This window comes from Heptranchias perlo, chromosome 1 (genome assembly GCF_035084215.1).
Source record: "Heptranchias perlo isolate sHepPer1 chromosome 1, sHepPer1.hap1, whole genome shotgun sequence".
NCBI classification, from domain to species: domain Eukaryota; kingdom Metazoa; phylum Chordata; class Chondrichthyes; order Hexanchiformes; family Hexanchidae; genus Heptranchias; species Heptranchias perlo.
In genome coordinates, this window is record NC_090325.1 from 2128727 (window position 1) to 2145443 (window position 16717).

At 45.2% G+C, this 16717-nt stretch overlaps 1 protein-coding gene across 1 annotated transcript in view; it reads right to left on the reverse strand.

Moving 5' to 3' along the window:
• The window catches only part of LOC137308417 (disintegrin and metalloproteinase domain-containing protein 12-like), a 166776-nt gene extending 150957 nt beyond the window's left edge, over positions 1-15819 (reverse strand). The window contains exons 1-3 of the mRNA XM_067977158.1: positions 15814-15819; positions 15602-15678; positions 1281-1359 (exon numbers count right to left, since the gene is read on the reverse strand). Of these exons, the coding sequence (XP_067833259.1) occupies positions 1281-1359; positions 15602-15678; positions 15814-15819 (162 nt within the window). The remainder of the gene's footprint in view (positions 1-1280; positions 1360-15601; positions 15679-15813) is intronic.
• Between the last annotated feature and the right edge of the window lie 898 nt (positions 15820-16717).

Here is a 16717-nt window from a genome sequence, read left to right on the forward strand (position 1 = left end):
CTCAAATCTTTGCAGTGGGGCTTGAACCTATGACCTTACGACTCAGAGGCGAGAGTGCTTCCACTGAGCCACGGCTGACACCTATAGAGTTAACACACCTATCTGTCCTGCATCCTCTGATCTTCCTCCTGCAGAACCTGCAGGTGGAGAAGTGTGTTAGAGGAATACCCATAGCTGTATGCAACCGGACTCACCATTAGCCTCGGCTGTGCAGTCACTCATAAAAGGTGCAGTACAGCTTTAAAAAGCTGTCAGGAAGATATCTGGAAGTTCCCTGTAACTTTTTCTTTTCAAGACCAATATAGCACAGAAAAGTCCATTGCTAAGAGATGGAGGAAGAAGAGAAGTGTGCCTTCAACAAGGACCCAACTAAAGGGAACAGGTCTCCACTGCAATGCTTGTTTAGTCTGGGTGCTCAGCCTATTGGCTGTTGCTAAGGCCCTTGGATTGGATAGAATCAGAGAATCTGACAACACAGGAGAAGGCCATTTGGCCTGTGCTGGCTCTTTGAAAGAGCTATCCAATTAGTCCCAATCCCCTGCTCTTTCCCCATCGCCCTGCACATTTTTCCTTTTCAAGTATTTATCCAATTCCCTTTTGAAAGTTATCATCGAATCTGCTTCCACCGCCCTTTCAGACAGTGAATTCCAGGTCATCACAACTCGCTGCTGAAAAAAAATTCTCCTCATGTCGCCTTTGGTTCTTTTGCAGGGAAAATCCCCTCACTTAAATAAAATTTACCCTTTATTTTTTTTAAATTATTGTTTATTTTCAGGATGTGGGTGTCGTTGGCAAAGCCAGCATGTATTGCCCATCCCCAGCTGCCTTGTTTGATACTGAGGGTTTAACTCAACTGGCAGTAAGGTGTGTTCATCGGCAACCGCGTGTTGGTCGTGAGTACGTTGGTTCATTTCATTTTTAATAAACCTCCAAGCGTTTGACTATGTGTTTGAATTCATTATTAATACAGGCACAGGACTGCACATTTTTCTGTGTACGAAAAAATACCTTCCCAACGGTTGAGAACAGGATCAGGCTCGGTTGCGATGCCTTTGTTGTTGAATAGCATGCTGACAGTCAGTGTCTAGGCTAAGGTCTGAGGAATGGTGACTTGGGCAAGGTATGGGAGTGACCCTGACACCTGTGGAGCTCGACAGAATCAGCAAGATGGGCGGGGAGGAAATTAGCAGAAAAAAGAAAGAGCAAAATGTATTCACAATCAATGCATTTTAAAAGCAATGGGCTTCAACCTGGCCTCAGTCTGCCCAGAGATTGCTCACCAGTTCAGTGTCCTGCTCTGTCACCAGTGTCCCATTCGAATCATAGTGCGATACCTGGAACCCTCTCGGCAAGAAGAATCTGTGAAAAAAGGAATATGGTGCGACTAACTTAGAGTGAATGGCAAACACTGGCAGAGTCCACCAGCACTGGTATCATAGAATCATAGAATCATAGAAGTTACAACATGGAAACAGGCCCTTCGGCCCAACATGTCCATGTTGCCCAGTTTATACCACTAAGCTAGTCCCAATTGCCTGCACTTGGCCCATATCCCTCTATACCCATCTTACCCATGTAACTGTCCAAATGCTTTTTAAAAGACAAAATTGTACCCGCCTCTACTACTGCCTCTGGCAGCTCGTTCCAGACACTCACCACCCTTTGAGTGAAAAAATTGCCCCTCTGGACCCTTTTGTATCTCTCCCCTCTCACCTTAAATCTGTGCCCCCTCGTTATAGACTCCCCTACCTTTGGGAAAAGATTTTGACTATCGACCTTATCTATGCCCCTCATTATTTTATAGACTTCGATAAGATCACCCCTTAACCTCCTACTCTCCAGGGAAAAAAGTCCCAGTCTGTCTAACCTCTCCCTGTAAGTCAAACCATCAAGTCCCAGTAGCATCCTAGTAAATCTTTTCTGCACTCTTTCTAGTTTAATAATATCCTTTCTATAATAGGGTGACCAGAACTGTACACAGTACTCCAAGTGTGGCCTCACCAATGCCCTGTACAACTTCAACAAGACATCCCAACTCCTGCATTCAATGTTCTGACCAATGAAACCAAGCATGCTGAATGCCTTCTTCACCACCCTATCCACCTGTGACTCCACTTTCAAGGAGCTATGAATCTGTACTCCCAGATCTCTTTGTTCTATAACTCTCCCCAACGCCCTACCATTAACGGAGTAGGTCCTGGCCCGATTCGATCGACCAAAATGCATCACCTCACATTTATCTAAATTAAACTCCATCTGCCATTCATCGGCCCACTGGCCCAATTTATCAAGATCCCGTTGCAATCCTAGATAACCTTCTTCACTGTCCACAATGCCATCAATCTTGGTGTCATCTGCAAACTTACTAACCATGCCTCCTAAATTCTCATCCAAATCATTAATATAAATAACAAATAACAGCGGACCCAGCACCGATCCCTGAGGCACACCGCTGGACACAGGCATCCAGTTTGAAAAACAACCCTCGACAACCACCCTCTGTCTTCTGTCATCAAGCCAATTTTGTATCCAATTGGCTACCTCACCTTGGATCCCATGAGATTTAACCTTATGGTATGTCCATGTAGGGCACACATTGTCTGAACCTGTGAGTAAGATGCTGACCGTTACACCAGGATAAAGCACAAAGCACTAATACAGCAAAGGAAGAACAGAACGAGGGTGATTTTTCAAATAGAAATTTTCCTTAAAACAAACTTCAGATTCCAAGCTCCTGATCCAGGACAAGCTCCCATTTTAGCTCCCATATCTGTAAAAAGCAGGACAAATCCAATCCAGCCAATTACCGCCCCATCAATCCACTCTTAATCATCAGCAAAGTGTTGGAAGGTGTTGTCAACAGTGTGATCAAGCAGCTATCTAATCCACAACTAGCTGCGCCTCTAGCCAAACTTTTCCAGTACAGCTACAACACTGGCACGACCCAACAATATGGAAAATTGCCCAGGTATGTCCTGTCCACAAAAAGCAGGACAAATCCAATCCGGCCAATTACCGCCCCATCAGTCTACTTCTGGACAGTTTCCAAGAAGTAAAGGGAATTAGAGGTTACGGGGAGCGGGCAGGAAATTGGACATGAATTTAGATTTGAGGTTAGGATCAGATCAGCCATGATCTTATTGAATGGCGGAGCAGGCTCAAGGGGCCGATTGGCCTACTCCTGCTCCTATTTCATATGTTCTTATGTTCTTATGTACTTGCAATCATCAGCAAAGTGATGGAAGGTGTTGTCGACAGTGCTATCAAGCAGCACTTACTCACCAATAACCTGCTCACCGATGTTCAGTTTGGGTTCCGCCAGGACCACTCGGCTCCAGACCTCATTACAGCCTTGGTCCAAACATGGACAAAAGAGCTGAATTCCAGAGGTGAGGTGAGAGTGACTGCCCTTGACATCAAGGCAGCATTTGACCGAGTGTGGCACCAAGGAGCCCTCGTAAAATTGAAGTCAATGGGAATCAGGGGGAAAATTCTCCAGTGGCTGGAGTCATACCGAGCACAAAGGAAGATGGTAGTGGTTGTTGGAGGCCAATCATCTCAGCCCCAGGACATTGCTGCAAGAAGTCCTCAAGGCAGCGTCCAAGGCCCAATCATCTTCAGCTGCTTCATGAATGACCTTCCCTCCATCATAAGGTCAGAAATGGGGATGTTCGCTGATGATTGCACAGTGTTCAGTTCTATTCGCAACACCTCAGATAATGAAGCAGTCCGTTCCTGCATGTAGCAAGACCTGGACAACATCCAGGCTTGGGCTCATAAGTGGAAAGTAACATTCGCGCCAGACAAGTGCCAGGCAATGACCATCTCCAACAAGAGAGAGTCTAACCACCTCCCCTTCACATTCAACGGCATTACCATCGCCGAATCCCCCACCATCAACATCCTGGCGGTCACCATTGACCAGAAACTTAATTGGACCAGCCACATAAATACTGTGGCTACAAGAGCAAATCAGAGGCTGGGTATTCTGCGGCGAGTGACTCACCTCCTGACTCCCCAAAGCCTTTCCACCATCTACAAGGCACAAGTCAGGAGTGTGATGGAATACTCTCCACTTGCTCGGATGAGTGCAGCTCCAACAACACTCAAGAAGCTCGACACCATCCAAGATAAAGCAGCCCGCTTGATTGGCACCCCATCCACCACCTTAAACATTCACTCCCTTCACCACCGGTGCACTGTGGCTGCAGTGTGTACCATCCACAGGATGCACTGCAGCAACTCGCCAAGGCTTCTTCGACAGCAGCTCCCAAACCCGCGATTTCTACCACCTAGAAGGACAAGGGCAGCAGGCACATGGGAACAACACCACCTGCACGTTCCCCTCCAAGTCACACACCATCCCGACTTGGAAATATATCACCGTTCCTTCATTGTCGCTGAGTCAAAATCCTGGAACTCCCTCCCTAACAGCACTGTGGGAGAACCTTCACCACACGAACTGCAGCGGTTCAAGAAGGCAGCTCACCACCACCTTCTCAAGGGCAATTAGGGATGGGCAATAAATGCTGGTCTTGCCAGCGACGCCCACATCCCATGAGTGGTCTGACGTAGAGTGAAAGATTCAATATTCGATCTGACTGCACAGTTCTGAGTTGCTGCATGTGTACATCTTCGAGGGCTTGACATGGTAGGTGCTGACAGGCTGTTTCCCTGGAAAGACGAGAACGAGGGGTCATATTCTCAAGATAAGGGGTTGGCCATTTAGGACCAAGATGAGGAAAACTTTCTTCACTCAGAGGGTTGTGAATCTCGAATTCTCTACCCCAGAGGACTGTGGATGCTGAGTCGTTGACTATATTCAAGACTGAGAAAGAGAGATTTTTGGACTCAAGAGGAATCAAGGGATATGGAGATCGGGCAGGAAAGTGGAGTTGAGGTCGAAGATCAGCTATGATCTCATTGAATGGTGGAGCAGGCCTCGAAGGGCGAAATGGCCTACTGCTGCTCCTATTTCTTAGGTGATGTAATGGTGCTAACAAGCCCTTCATGAGTAAAATCAGATTACTCTCAACTTTCACCATGGTACCTTGACTCTGTTTTTGGAGCAATAGCATTGCTGGGAGCTGAGAGTTCTTTCTTACAAACACACCTTTTACCATGCAAGTTTTGCTAAAATTAGAGAAATATTATCCAGTGGGTGGGGTTTTATGTGTGGCTCGGTTCTATATGCTGCATAGGATTATGTCTGGTGTGTGGGATTATATCCGATGGGTGCAGTGGGTCCAGTAAGTGGGGCAGAGTAAAGCTCCCTCTAAACTGTCCCATCAAACATTCCCAGGGCAGGTACAGTATGGGTTAGATACATAAGAACATAAGAAATAGGAGCAGGAGTAGGCCAATCGGCCCCTCGAGCCTGCTCCGCCATTCAATAAGATCATGGCTGATCTGATCCTAACCTCAAATCTAAATTCATGTCCAATTTCCTGCCCGCTCCCCGTAACCCCTAATTCCCTTTACTTCCAGGAAACTGTCTATTTCTGTTTTAAATTTATTTAATGATGTAGCTTCCACAGCTTCCTGGGGCAGCAAATTCCACAGACCGACTACCCTCTGAGTGAAGAAGTTTCTCCTCATCTCAGTTTTGCAACAGCAGCCCCTTATTCTAAGATTATGCCCCCTAGTTCTAGTTTCACCCATCCTTGGGAACATCATAGAGTCAGAGAGTTATAGAGTCATAGAGTTATACAGCACGGATAGAGGCCCTTCGGCCCATCGTGTCCACGCCGGCCATCAAGCCCAGTCTAATCTAATCCCATATTCCAGCATTTGGTCCGTAGCCTTGAATGCTATGGCATTTCAAGTGCTCATCCAAATGCTTCTTGAATGTTGTGAGGGTTCCTGCCTCTACAACCCTTTCAGGCAGTGAGTTCCAGACTCCAACCACCCTCTGGGTGAAAAAGTTCTTTCTCAAATCCCCTCTAAACCTCCCGCCTTTTACCTTGTATCTATGCCCCCTTGTTATAGAACCCTCAATGAAGGGAAAAAGCTCCTTAGTATCCATCCTATCTATGCCCCTCATAATTTTGTACACCTCAATCATGTCCCCCCTCAGCCTCCTCTGCTCCAAGGAAAACAAACCCAATCTTCCGAGTCTCTCTTCATAGCTGAAGCGCTCCAGCCCTGGTAACATCCTGGTGAATCTCCTCTGCACCCTCTCCAAAGCGATCACATCCTTCCTGTAGTGTGGCGACCAGAACTGCACACAGTACTCCAGCTGTGGCCTAACCAGTGTTTTATACAGCTCCATCATAACCTCCTTGCTCTTATATTCTATGCCTCGGCTAATAAAGGCAAATATCCCATATGCCTTCTTTACCACCTTATCTACCTGTTCCGCCGCCTTCAGGGATCTGTGAACTTGCACACCAAGATCCCTCTGACCCTCTGTCTTGCCGAGGGTCTTCCCATTCATTGTGTATTCCCTTGCCTTGTTAGTCCCTCCAAAGTGCATCACCTCGCACTTTTCCGGGTTAAATTCCATTTGCCACTGTTCCGCCCATCTGACCAACCCATCTATATCGTCCTGCAGACTGAGGCTAACCTCCTCGCTATTTACCACCCTACCAATTTTTGTATCATCAGCGAACTGACTGATCATACCTTTTACATTCATATCCAAGTCGTTAATGTAGACCACAAACAGCAAGGGCCCCATCACAGATCCCTGTGGTACCCCACTGGCCACAGGCTTCCAGTCACAAAAACAACCTTCGACCATCACCCTCTGCCTTCTGCCACTAAGCCAGTTTTGTATCCAAAGTGCCAAGGCACCCTGGACTCCATGGGCTCGTACCTTCTTGACCAGCCTCCTGTGCGGGACTTTATCGAAGGCCTTACTGAAATCCATGAAGACCACATCCACTGCGTTACCCTCATCCACACGCCTAGTCACCCCCTCAAAAAATTCAATCAAATTAGTCAGACATGATCTTCCCTTGACAAAGCCATGTTGACTATCCCTGATTAATCCTTGCTTCTCCTTACCGCATCCACCCGATCAAGTCCCTTCACAATCTTATATGTTTCAATAAGATCGCCTCTCATTCTTCTGAACTCCAATGAGTAGAGTCCAAATCTACTCGACCTCTCCTCATATGTCCACCCCCTCATCCCCGGCATTAACCGAGTGAACCTTCTTTGTACTGCCTCGAGAGCAAGGATGTCTTTTCTTAAGTATGGACACCAAAACTGTATGCAGTATTCCAGGTGCGGTCTCACCAATACCTTATATAACTGCAGCAATACCTCCCTGTTTTTATATTCTATCCCCCCAGCAATAAAAGCCAACATTCCATTGGCCTTCTTGATCACCTGCTGCACCTGCATACTAACTTTTTGATTTTCTTGCACGAGGTCCCCCAGATCCCTTTGTACTGCAGTACTTTCCAGTTTCTCGCCATTAAGATAATAACTTGCTCTCTGATTTTTCCTGCCAAAGTGCATAACCTCACATTTTCCAATATTGTATTGCATCTGCCAAATCTCCGCCCACTCACCCAGCCTGTCTATATCCCCTTGTAGGTTTTTTATGTCCTCCTCACTACTTTCCCTCCCATCTTTGTATCATCTGCAAACTTTGATATCTTACACTCGGTCCCCTCCTCCAAATCGTTAATATAGATTGTAAAGAGTTGGGGACCCAGCACCGACCCCTGCGGAACACCACTGGCTACTGGTTGCCAGTCCGAGAATGAACCATTCATCCCAAGTCTCTGCTTCCTGTTAGATAACCAATCCTCCACCCATGCCAGAATATTACCCCCAATCCAGTGATTCTTTATCTTGAGCAATAATCTTTTATGTGGCACCTTGTCGAATGCCTTCTGGAAGTCTACGTCCACTGGTTCCCCTTTATCCACCCTGTACGTTATGTCCTCAAAGAACTCAAGCAAATTTGTCAGACATGACTTCCCCTTCATAAAGTCATGCTGACTTTGTCCCATTAAATTATGTTTATCCATATGTTCCGCTACTGTCTCCTCAATAATAGACTCCAAAATTTTACCCACCACAGATGTTAGGCTAACTTGTCCATAATTTCCAGCCTTCTGCCTACTACCCTTTTTAAATAAGGGTGTTACATTAGCAGTTTTCCAATCTGCCGCGACCTTTGCAGAGTCCAGAGAATTTTGAAAAATTATTACCAAAGCATCCACAATCCCTACTGCCACTTCCCTCAAGACCGTAGGATGTAAGCCATCAGGTCCAGGGGATTTATCCGCCTTGAGTCCCATTATTTTACTGAGTACCAATTCCTTAGTGATTTTAATCGTATTAGAGCCCCCTGTTTGTCCAGTGTTGGGATATTCTTAGTGTCCTCTACCGTAAAGACTGAAACAAAATATTTGTTCAGCATTTTTGCAATCTCCATTTTTCCCACCATTAATTTCCCGGTCTCATCCTCTAAGGGACCTACGTTTGCCTTAGCCACCCTTTTTCTTTTTATATAACTATAGAAACTCTTGCTATCTGTTTTTATATTTTTTGCTAATTTATTTTCATAATCTATCTTCCCTTTCTTAATCAATCCTTTCGTTACTTTTTGCTGTCTTTTGAAGACTTCCCAATCTTCTGTCCTCCCACTAAGTTTGGCTACCTTATATGTCCTTGTTTTTAGTCGGATACTATCCTTAATTTCTTTACTTAGCCACGGATGGCTGTCATTTCTTTTACACCCTTTTTTCCTCAGTGGAATATATATTTTTTGAAAGTTGTAAAATAACTCCTTAAATGAACACCACTGCTCATGTACCGTCTTACCCTTTCATCTATTTTCCCAGTCCACTTTAATCAATTCCGCTCTCATACCATCATAGTCTCCTTTATTCAAGCTCAGTACGCTTGTTTGAGAACCAACCTTCTCACCCTCTAATTGGACATGGAATGTAACCATGTTATGGTCACTCATTCCAAGGGGATCCTTAACTAGGACATTATTAATTAATCCTGGCTCATTGCACAGGACCAGGTCCAAGGTTGCTTGCCCCCTTGTAGGATCAGTTACATACTGCTCAAGAAATACATCACTAATGCACTCAATAAACTCTTCCTCAAGGCTGCCCTGCCGAATTTGATTTGTCCAGTTAATATGATAGTTAAAATCCCCCATAATTATCGCTGTTCCGTTATTACATGCCCCGACTATTTCCTGATTAATACTTCTTCCAGCAGAGTTGCAATTATTAGGAGGCCTATATACTATGCCCACGAGTGTTTTTTTCCCCTTATTATTGCTTATCTCTACCCAAACTGTTTCATTGTCCTGATCCTTTGTCCCAATATCATTTCTCTGTATTACAGTGATTCCTTCCTTTATTAACATAGCCACCCCACCTCCCCTTCCTTCCTGCCTGTCCTTCCTGATTGTTAAATACCCTGGCATATTTAATTCCAAGTCATTGTCACCCTGCAGTTATGTTTCTGTAATGGCCACAAGATCATACCCAGACGTAGTTATTTGTGCCGTTAACTCGTCCATTTTATTACGAATGCTACGTGCATTCAGATAAAGAACTTTCAAATATGTTTTGTGACACTTCGTTCCTGCTTTTTCCTTTTTTAACACTTTACCTTTTACTCCATATTTTCTGTCCCTTCCTGACACGCTTTCCTCTGTCTCCCTGCTCAGGATCCCGACCCCCTGCCACAGCTTTGATGCTGGGTTAATCGCCTTACGCTTTCTAGTTTTTATTTTATCTGTCGTGCCTAAAGTACACTTTCTTTCCGCTGCTCTACGCTTTTCCCTTTCACTTGTTCTTGAACAACTGTTTGTATTATTTCTATTGTAGATTTCCCCTGGGGCTTCCCCTCTCTTGCTGCTCTCAACTTTATTCCCTTCTGACTCCCCGCTCAGGTTCCCATCCCCCTGCCACTCTAGTTTAAACCTTCCCCAACAGCACTAGCAAACACCCCCGCGAGGACATTGGTCCTGGTCCTGCTCGGGTGTAACCCGTCACGCTTGTACAGGTCCCACCTTCCCCAGAACCGGTCCCAATGTCCCAGGAATCTAAATCCCTCCCTCCAACACCATCCCTGCAGCCACGCATTCATCCTGTCTATTCTCCTGTTCCTATACTCACTAGCACGTGGCACCGGTAGTAATCCTGAGATAACTACCTTTGAAGTCCTGCTTTTTAATTTATCTCCTAACTCCTTAAATTCACCTTGCAGGACCTCATCCCTTTTTTTACCTATGTCGTTGGTACCAATATGGACCACGACTACTGGCTGTTCACCCTCTCCCTCCAGAATGCCCTGATACGGAGTAAAGTTCCCTCTACACTGTCCCATCAAACACTCCCAGGGCAGGTACAGCACGGGTTTGATACAGAGTAAAGCTCCCTCTACACTGTCCCATCAAACACTCCCAGGGCAGGTACAGCACGGGTTAGATACAGAGCAAAGCTCCCACTACACTATCCCATCAAACACTCCCAGGGCAGGTACAGCACGGGTTAGATGCAGAGTAAAGCTCCCTCTACATTGTCCCATCAAACACTCCCAGGGCAGGTACAGCATGGGTTAGATGCAGAGTAAAGCTCCCTCTACATTGTCCCAACAAACACTCCCAAGGCAGGTAAGCATAGGTTAGATACAGAGTAAAACTCCCTCTACACTGTCCCATCAAACACTCCCAGGGCAGGTACAGCACGGGTTAGATACAGAGTAAAGTTCTCTTTGCACTGTCCCATCAAACACTCCCAGGGCAGGTACAGCACGGGTTCGATACAGAGTAAAGCTCCCTCTATATTGTCTCAACAAACACGCCCAGGACAGGTGCAGTATAGTTTAGATAAAGAGTAAAGCTCCCTCTTTCCTGTCCCAGCAAACATTCCCAAGGCAATTACAGCACGAGTTAGATACACAGAAAATTTACAGCAAAGAAGGAGGTCATTCGGCCCATCGTGTCCGTGCCGGTCGAGCAAGAGCTAACCAGCCTAATCCCTAATTCCAGCACTTGGTCCATAGCCTTGTAGGCTATCAGAAGGGGTTAATTAATAATCTTGTTGAGCGGGGTCCTTGAGGGAAGACTGACCATAACATGATATAATTCTTCATTAAGATGGAAAGTGAAGTAGTCCAATCCGAAACTAGGGTCCTAAATCTAAACAAAGGAAACTACAAAGGTACGAGGAGTGAGTTGGCTATGACAGATTGGGAAGCTTCATCAAAAGGCATGATGGTAGATAGGCAATGGCTAACATTTAAGGAACGAATGCATGAATTGCAACAATTATACATTCCTTTCTGGGGCAAAAACACAAAAGGAAATGCGGCCCAACCATGGCTGACAAAAGAAATTAAGGATAGTATTAGATCCAAAGAGCCATTATATAAAGGTACCATAAAAAGTCGCAAGCCTGAGGATTGGGAGCAGTTTAGAATTCAGCAAAAAAGGACCAAGAGATTGATTAAGAGGGGAAAAATAGAGAATGAGAGTAAACTTTCAAGGAACATAAAAGTGGACTGTAAAAGCTTTTACGAGTATGTAAAAAGAAAAAGATTAGTGAAGACAAATGTCGGTCCCTTACAGTCAGAAACGGGAGAATTTATAATGGGGAACCGGGAAATGGCAGAGCAATTAAACAAATACTTTGGTTCTGTCTTCACGGAAGAGGACACAAATAACTTCCCAGAAATGCTAGGGAACCAAGGGACTAGTGAGAAGGAGGAATTAAAGGAAATTAGTATTAGTAAAAAAATAGTGCTGGAGAAATTAATGGGACTGAAAGCCAATAAATCCCCAGGACCTGATAATCTGCATCCCAGAGTACTAAAAGAGGTAGCCATGGAAATAGTGGATGCATTAGTAGTCATCTTCCAAAATTCTATAGATTATGGAACAGTTCCTGCAGATTGGAGGGTGGCAAATGTAACCCCACTATTTAAAAAAGGAGGGAGAGAAAAAACAGGGAACTACAGACCAGATAGCCTAACATCAGTCGTGGGGAAAATGCTGGAGTCTATTATAAAGGATGTGATAACAAGACACTTAGAAAATATCAATGGGATTAGACAAAGTCAACATGGATTTATGAAAGGGAAATCATGTTTGACAAACCTGCTGGAGTTTTTTCAGGATGTAACTGGTAGAATAGATAAGGGAGAACCAGTGGATGTGGTTTATTTGGATTTTCAGAAGGCCTTTTATAAAGTTCCACAAAAAAGAGGTTAGTGTGCAAAATTAAAGCACATGGGATTGGTGGTAATATACTGGCATGGGTTGAAAATTGGTTAACAGACAGGAAACTGAGAGTAGGAATAACTGGGTCTTTTTCGGGGTCGCAGGCAGTGACTAGTGGGGTACCGCAGGGATCAGTGCTTGGGCCCCAGCTATTCACAATATATATCAATGATTTGGATGAGGGAACCAAATGTAATATTTCCAAGTTTGCTAATGACACAAAACTCGGTGGGATTGTGAGTTGTGAGGAGGATGCAAAGAGGCTTCAAGGCGATTTAGACAAGTTGAGTGAGTGGGCAAATACATGGCAGATGTAGTATAATGTGAATAAATGTGAAGTTATCCACTTCGGAAGGAAAAACAGAAAGGCAGAGTATTATTTAAATGGTGATAGACTGGGGAATGTTGATGTACAAGGGGACCTGGGTGGCCTTGTACACCAGTCACTGAAAGCAAACATGCAGGTGCAGCAAGCAGTTGGGAAGGCAAATGGTATGTTGGCCTTCATTGCAAGAGCATTTGAGTACAGGAGCAAGGATGTCTTACTATAGTTATACAGGGCCTTGGTGAGACCACATCTGGAGTATTGTGTGCAGTTTTGGTCTCCTTACCTAAGAAAGGATATACTTGCCATAGAGGGAGTGCAGCGAAGGTTTACCAGACTGATTCCTGGGATGGCAGGACTGTCGTATGAGGAGAGATTGGGTCGACTCGGCCTGTATTCACTCGAGTTTAGAAGAATGAGAGGGGATCTCATTGAAACATGTAAAATTCTGACAGGGCTAGACAGACTGGATTCAGGGAGGATATTTCCCCTGGCTGGGGGGTCCAGAACGAGGGGTCACAGTCTCAGGATACAGGATAGGAAATTTAGGACTGAGATGAGGAGAAATTTCTTCACTCAGAGGGTGGTGAACCTGTGGAATTCTCTACCACAGAAGGCTGTGGAAGCCAAGTCACTGAATATATTTCAGAAGGAGCTGGATAGATTTCTCGACACAAAAGGCATCAAGGGGTATGGGGAGAGAGCGGGAATATGGTATTGAGATAGAGGATCAGCCATGATCATATTGAATGGCGGAGCAGGCTCGAAGGGCCGAATGGCCTACTGCTGCTCCTATTTTCTATGTTTCTATGTCTATGGCCTTCAAGTGCACATCCAAGTACTTTTTAAATGAGTTGAGGGTTTCTGCCTCTACCACCCTTTCAGGCAGTGAGTTCTCGATACCCACCACCCTCTGGGTGAAAAAACCTTTCTTCAGCTCCCCTCTAACCCTTCTACCATCATTTTAAATCTACGCCCCCTGATTACTGACCTCTCTGCCAAGGGAAATAGTTCCTTCCTATCGACTCTATCCAGGCCCCTCATAATTTTGTACACCTCAATCAAATCACCCCTCAGTCTCCTCTGTTCAAAAGAAAACAACCCCAGCCTATCCAATCTTTCCTCATAGTTAAAATTCTCCAGTCCTGGCAACATCCTCATAAATCTCCTCTGTACCCTCTCTAGTGCAATTCCATCCTTCCTGTTGTGTGGTGACCAGAATTGTGTGCAGTACTCAAGCTGTGGCCTAACCAGTGTTTTATACAGTTCTAGCGTATCCTCCCTGTTCTTATATTCTATGCCTCGGCTAATAAAGGAAAGTATTCCATATGCCTTCTTAACCACTTTATCAACCTGTCCTGCTGTCTTCAGGGATCTGTGGACATGCATTCCAAGGTCCCTCATTTCCTCTCAGTATGCTCCCATTTATTTTGTATTCCCTATACTAAATAAAGCTCCCTGTATATTGTCCCAAAGACCTCCAGGGCAGGTACAGCACGAATTAGATACAGAATAAAGCTCCCTCTACATTGTCCCATCAAACACTCCCAGGGCAGGTCCGGCACGTGTAAGAAAATACAGGTTTTAGGTTTTGAAAGGTATTTAGAGGAACTAGGCTCAAAAAGGGTTAATTAGTTAAAACTTTAGTTGAAGGAACCGTACTATAACATGAATTGCTTTTAAATTAACTTACTGCAATTGCAGGTAATAAAAGCCATTAGAATTTTGTTGTTACAAACTAAGGGAAGAACATATGGGTAATCCCCCACTGCTTCAGACACTGTGGAATGCTGAAACTAGGTAAGTCTTGTCACTTTCGGAGCCTTTCGGGTGATTTATCAACCGTAGGGTCTGCAACCAAGTTAAACAAAGAGAGATTAAAGGTCTCCAATGTAGAAGGAGGTAATCCTTGGATATGTGAACATCACCAGCCCAGGGCCCATTGTTGGCAGGCCCCCATTGGCCCACTGAGTAATTAAGAGATGAGGGAAAGTGACCTGAATGGGTTAATGCCTGTCAATCATTCGGCATCATTTCAGCTGTAAAGAAGATCCCAAAACTCATGCTTGTCGTCGAGGACAGGAAGAAGGTACCTCGTGGGTAAATGAGAATGAGAGTGAGGGAACGTGGAACGAAGTCATGGCCTCTCGCCAAAGAACAACGGAGTAACAACTACTGCTTAAATACTGTAATGTATTGATTCTGACTTGTGCTAAATAAAATCATATGGCTATTAACCATTATGGTGTCAGTCTTGAACATTGAATAGAGAGTCAAAATTGACTACACATGGGTTAGATAAACCTGTTAGATAAAAGCTCCCTCCACACTGCCCATCTAACACTCCCAGGGCAGGTACAGCATGGGTTAGATACAGAGTAAAGCTCCCTCTACACTGTCCCATCAAACACTCCCAGGGCAGGTACAGGGTTAGATACAGAGTAAAGCTCCCTCTACACTGTCCCATCAAACACTCCCAGGGCAGGTACAGCACGGGTTAGATACAGAGTAAAGCTCCCTCTACACTGTCCCATCAAACACTCCCAGGGCAGGTACAGCATGGGTTAGATACAGAGTAAAGCTCCCTCTACACCGTCCCATCAAATGCTCCAAGGGCAGGTGCAGCACGGGATAGATACAGAGTAAAGCTCCCTCTACACTGTCCCATCAAACACTCCCAGGGCAGGTACAGCACGGGTTAGATACAGAGTAAAGCTCCCTCTACACTGTCCCATCAAACACTCCCAGGGCAGGTACAGCATGGGTTAGATACAGAGTAAAGCTCCCTCTACACCGTCCCATCAAATGCTCCAAGGGCAGGTACAGCACGGGATAGATACAGAGTAAAGCTCCCTCTACACTGTCCCATCACACACTCCCAGGGCAGGTACAGCACAGGTTCGATACAGAATAAAGCTCCCTCTACACCGTCCCATCAAACACTCCCAGGGCAGGTACAGCATGGGTTAGATACAGAGTAAAGCTCTCTCTACACTGTCCCATCAAATGCTCCTAGGAGAGTGGTGATAGAGCTTTGTTCCACTTTATGTGAAGCAAGATTTACTCACTTATTTTTCGTGAGATCCAGCGTTAAGTCCTCTCCCTCCAGCTCCACCAAGATGCTGACATGGTTTGGATAGCTCCTCTGCGCAGGGCACAAGGAAGCACTCATTATTACACTGCGATGTGTTCACTGAAGCCCCCACAACACCTCACAACACAGAAATTCCTTTCAAGAGTAAAGGACTATAGCGGGAAAGCTGAATGAATCCATGACTACCTCCATCTTTAGTATCTCTACAAAATTCTATGAAGGTGGTAGCTATCTCCTAGTCCAGCCGACATGTAACTCCAGTCTCACACTGTGTGTATTGTAGCAGGTACAGCAAGCAATTAGGAAGGCAAATGGTGTGTTGGCCTTTATTGCAAGGGGATGGAGTATAAGAGTAAGGAAGTCTTACTGCAATTGTACAGGGCTTTGGTGAGACCTCACCTGTGTACAGTTTTGCTCTCCTTATCTAAGGAAGGATTAGATGGGCCTATACTTTCTGGAGTTTAAAAGAATGAGAGGTGATCTCATTGAAACATATAAGATTCTGAGGGGGCTTGACAGGGTAGATGCTGAGAGGATGTTTCCCCTGGCTGGACAGTCCAGAACTAGGGATCATAGCCTCAGGATAAGGGGTCGGCCATTTAAGACTGAGAAGAGGATGAATTTCTTCACTCAGGGTTGTGAATCTTTGGAATTCTCTGCCCCAGAGGGCTGTGGATGCTGAATCGTTGAATATATTCAAGGCTGAGATAGATAGATTTTTAGTCTCTAAGGGAATCAATCGATATGGGGATAGGGCGGGAAAGTGGAGTTGAGGTTGAAGATCAGCCATGATCTGATTGAATGGCGGAGCAGGCTCGAGGGGCCGTATGGCCTACTCCTGCTTCTTATGTTCTTACAGTATCATAGTAGGTACAGCATGGGAGGAGGCCATTCAGCCCATCATGCCTGTGCGGGATCTTTGAAAGAGCTATCCAATTAGTCCCATTCCCCTGCTCTTTCCACATAGCCCTGTAAAATTTTCACCTTCAAGTATTTATCCAATTCCCTTTTGAAAGTTACTGTTGAATCTGCTTCCACCTCCCTTTCAGCAACAACATTCCAGATCATAACAACTTGCTGCGTAAAGAAA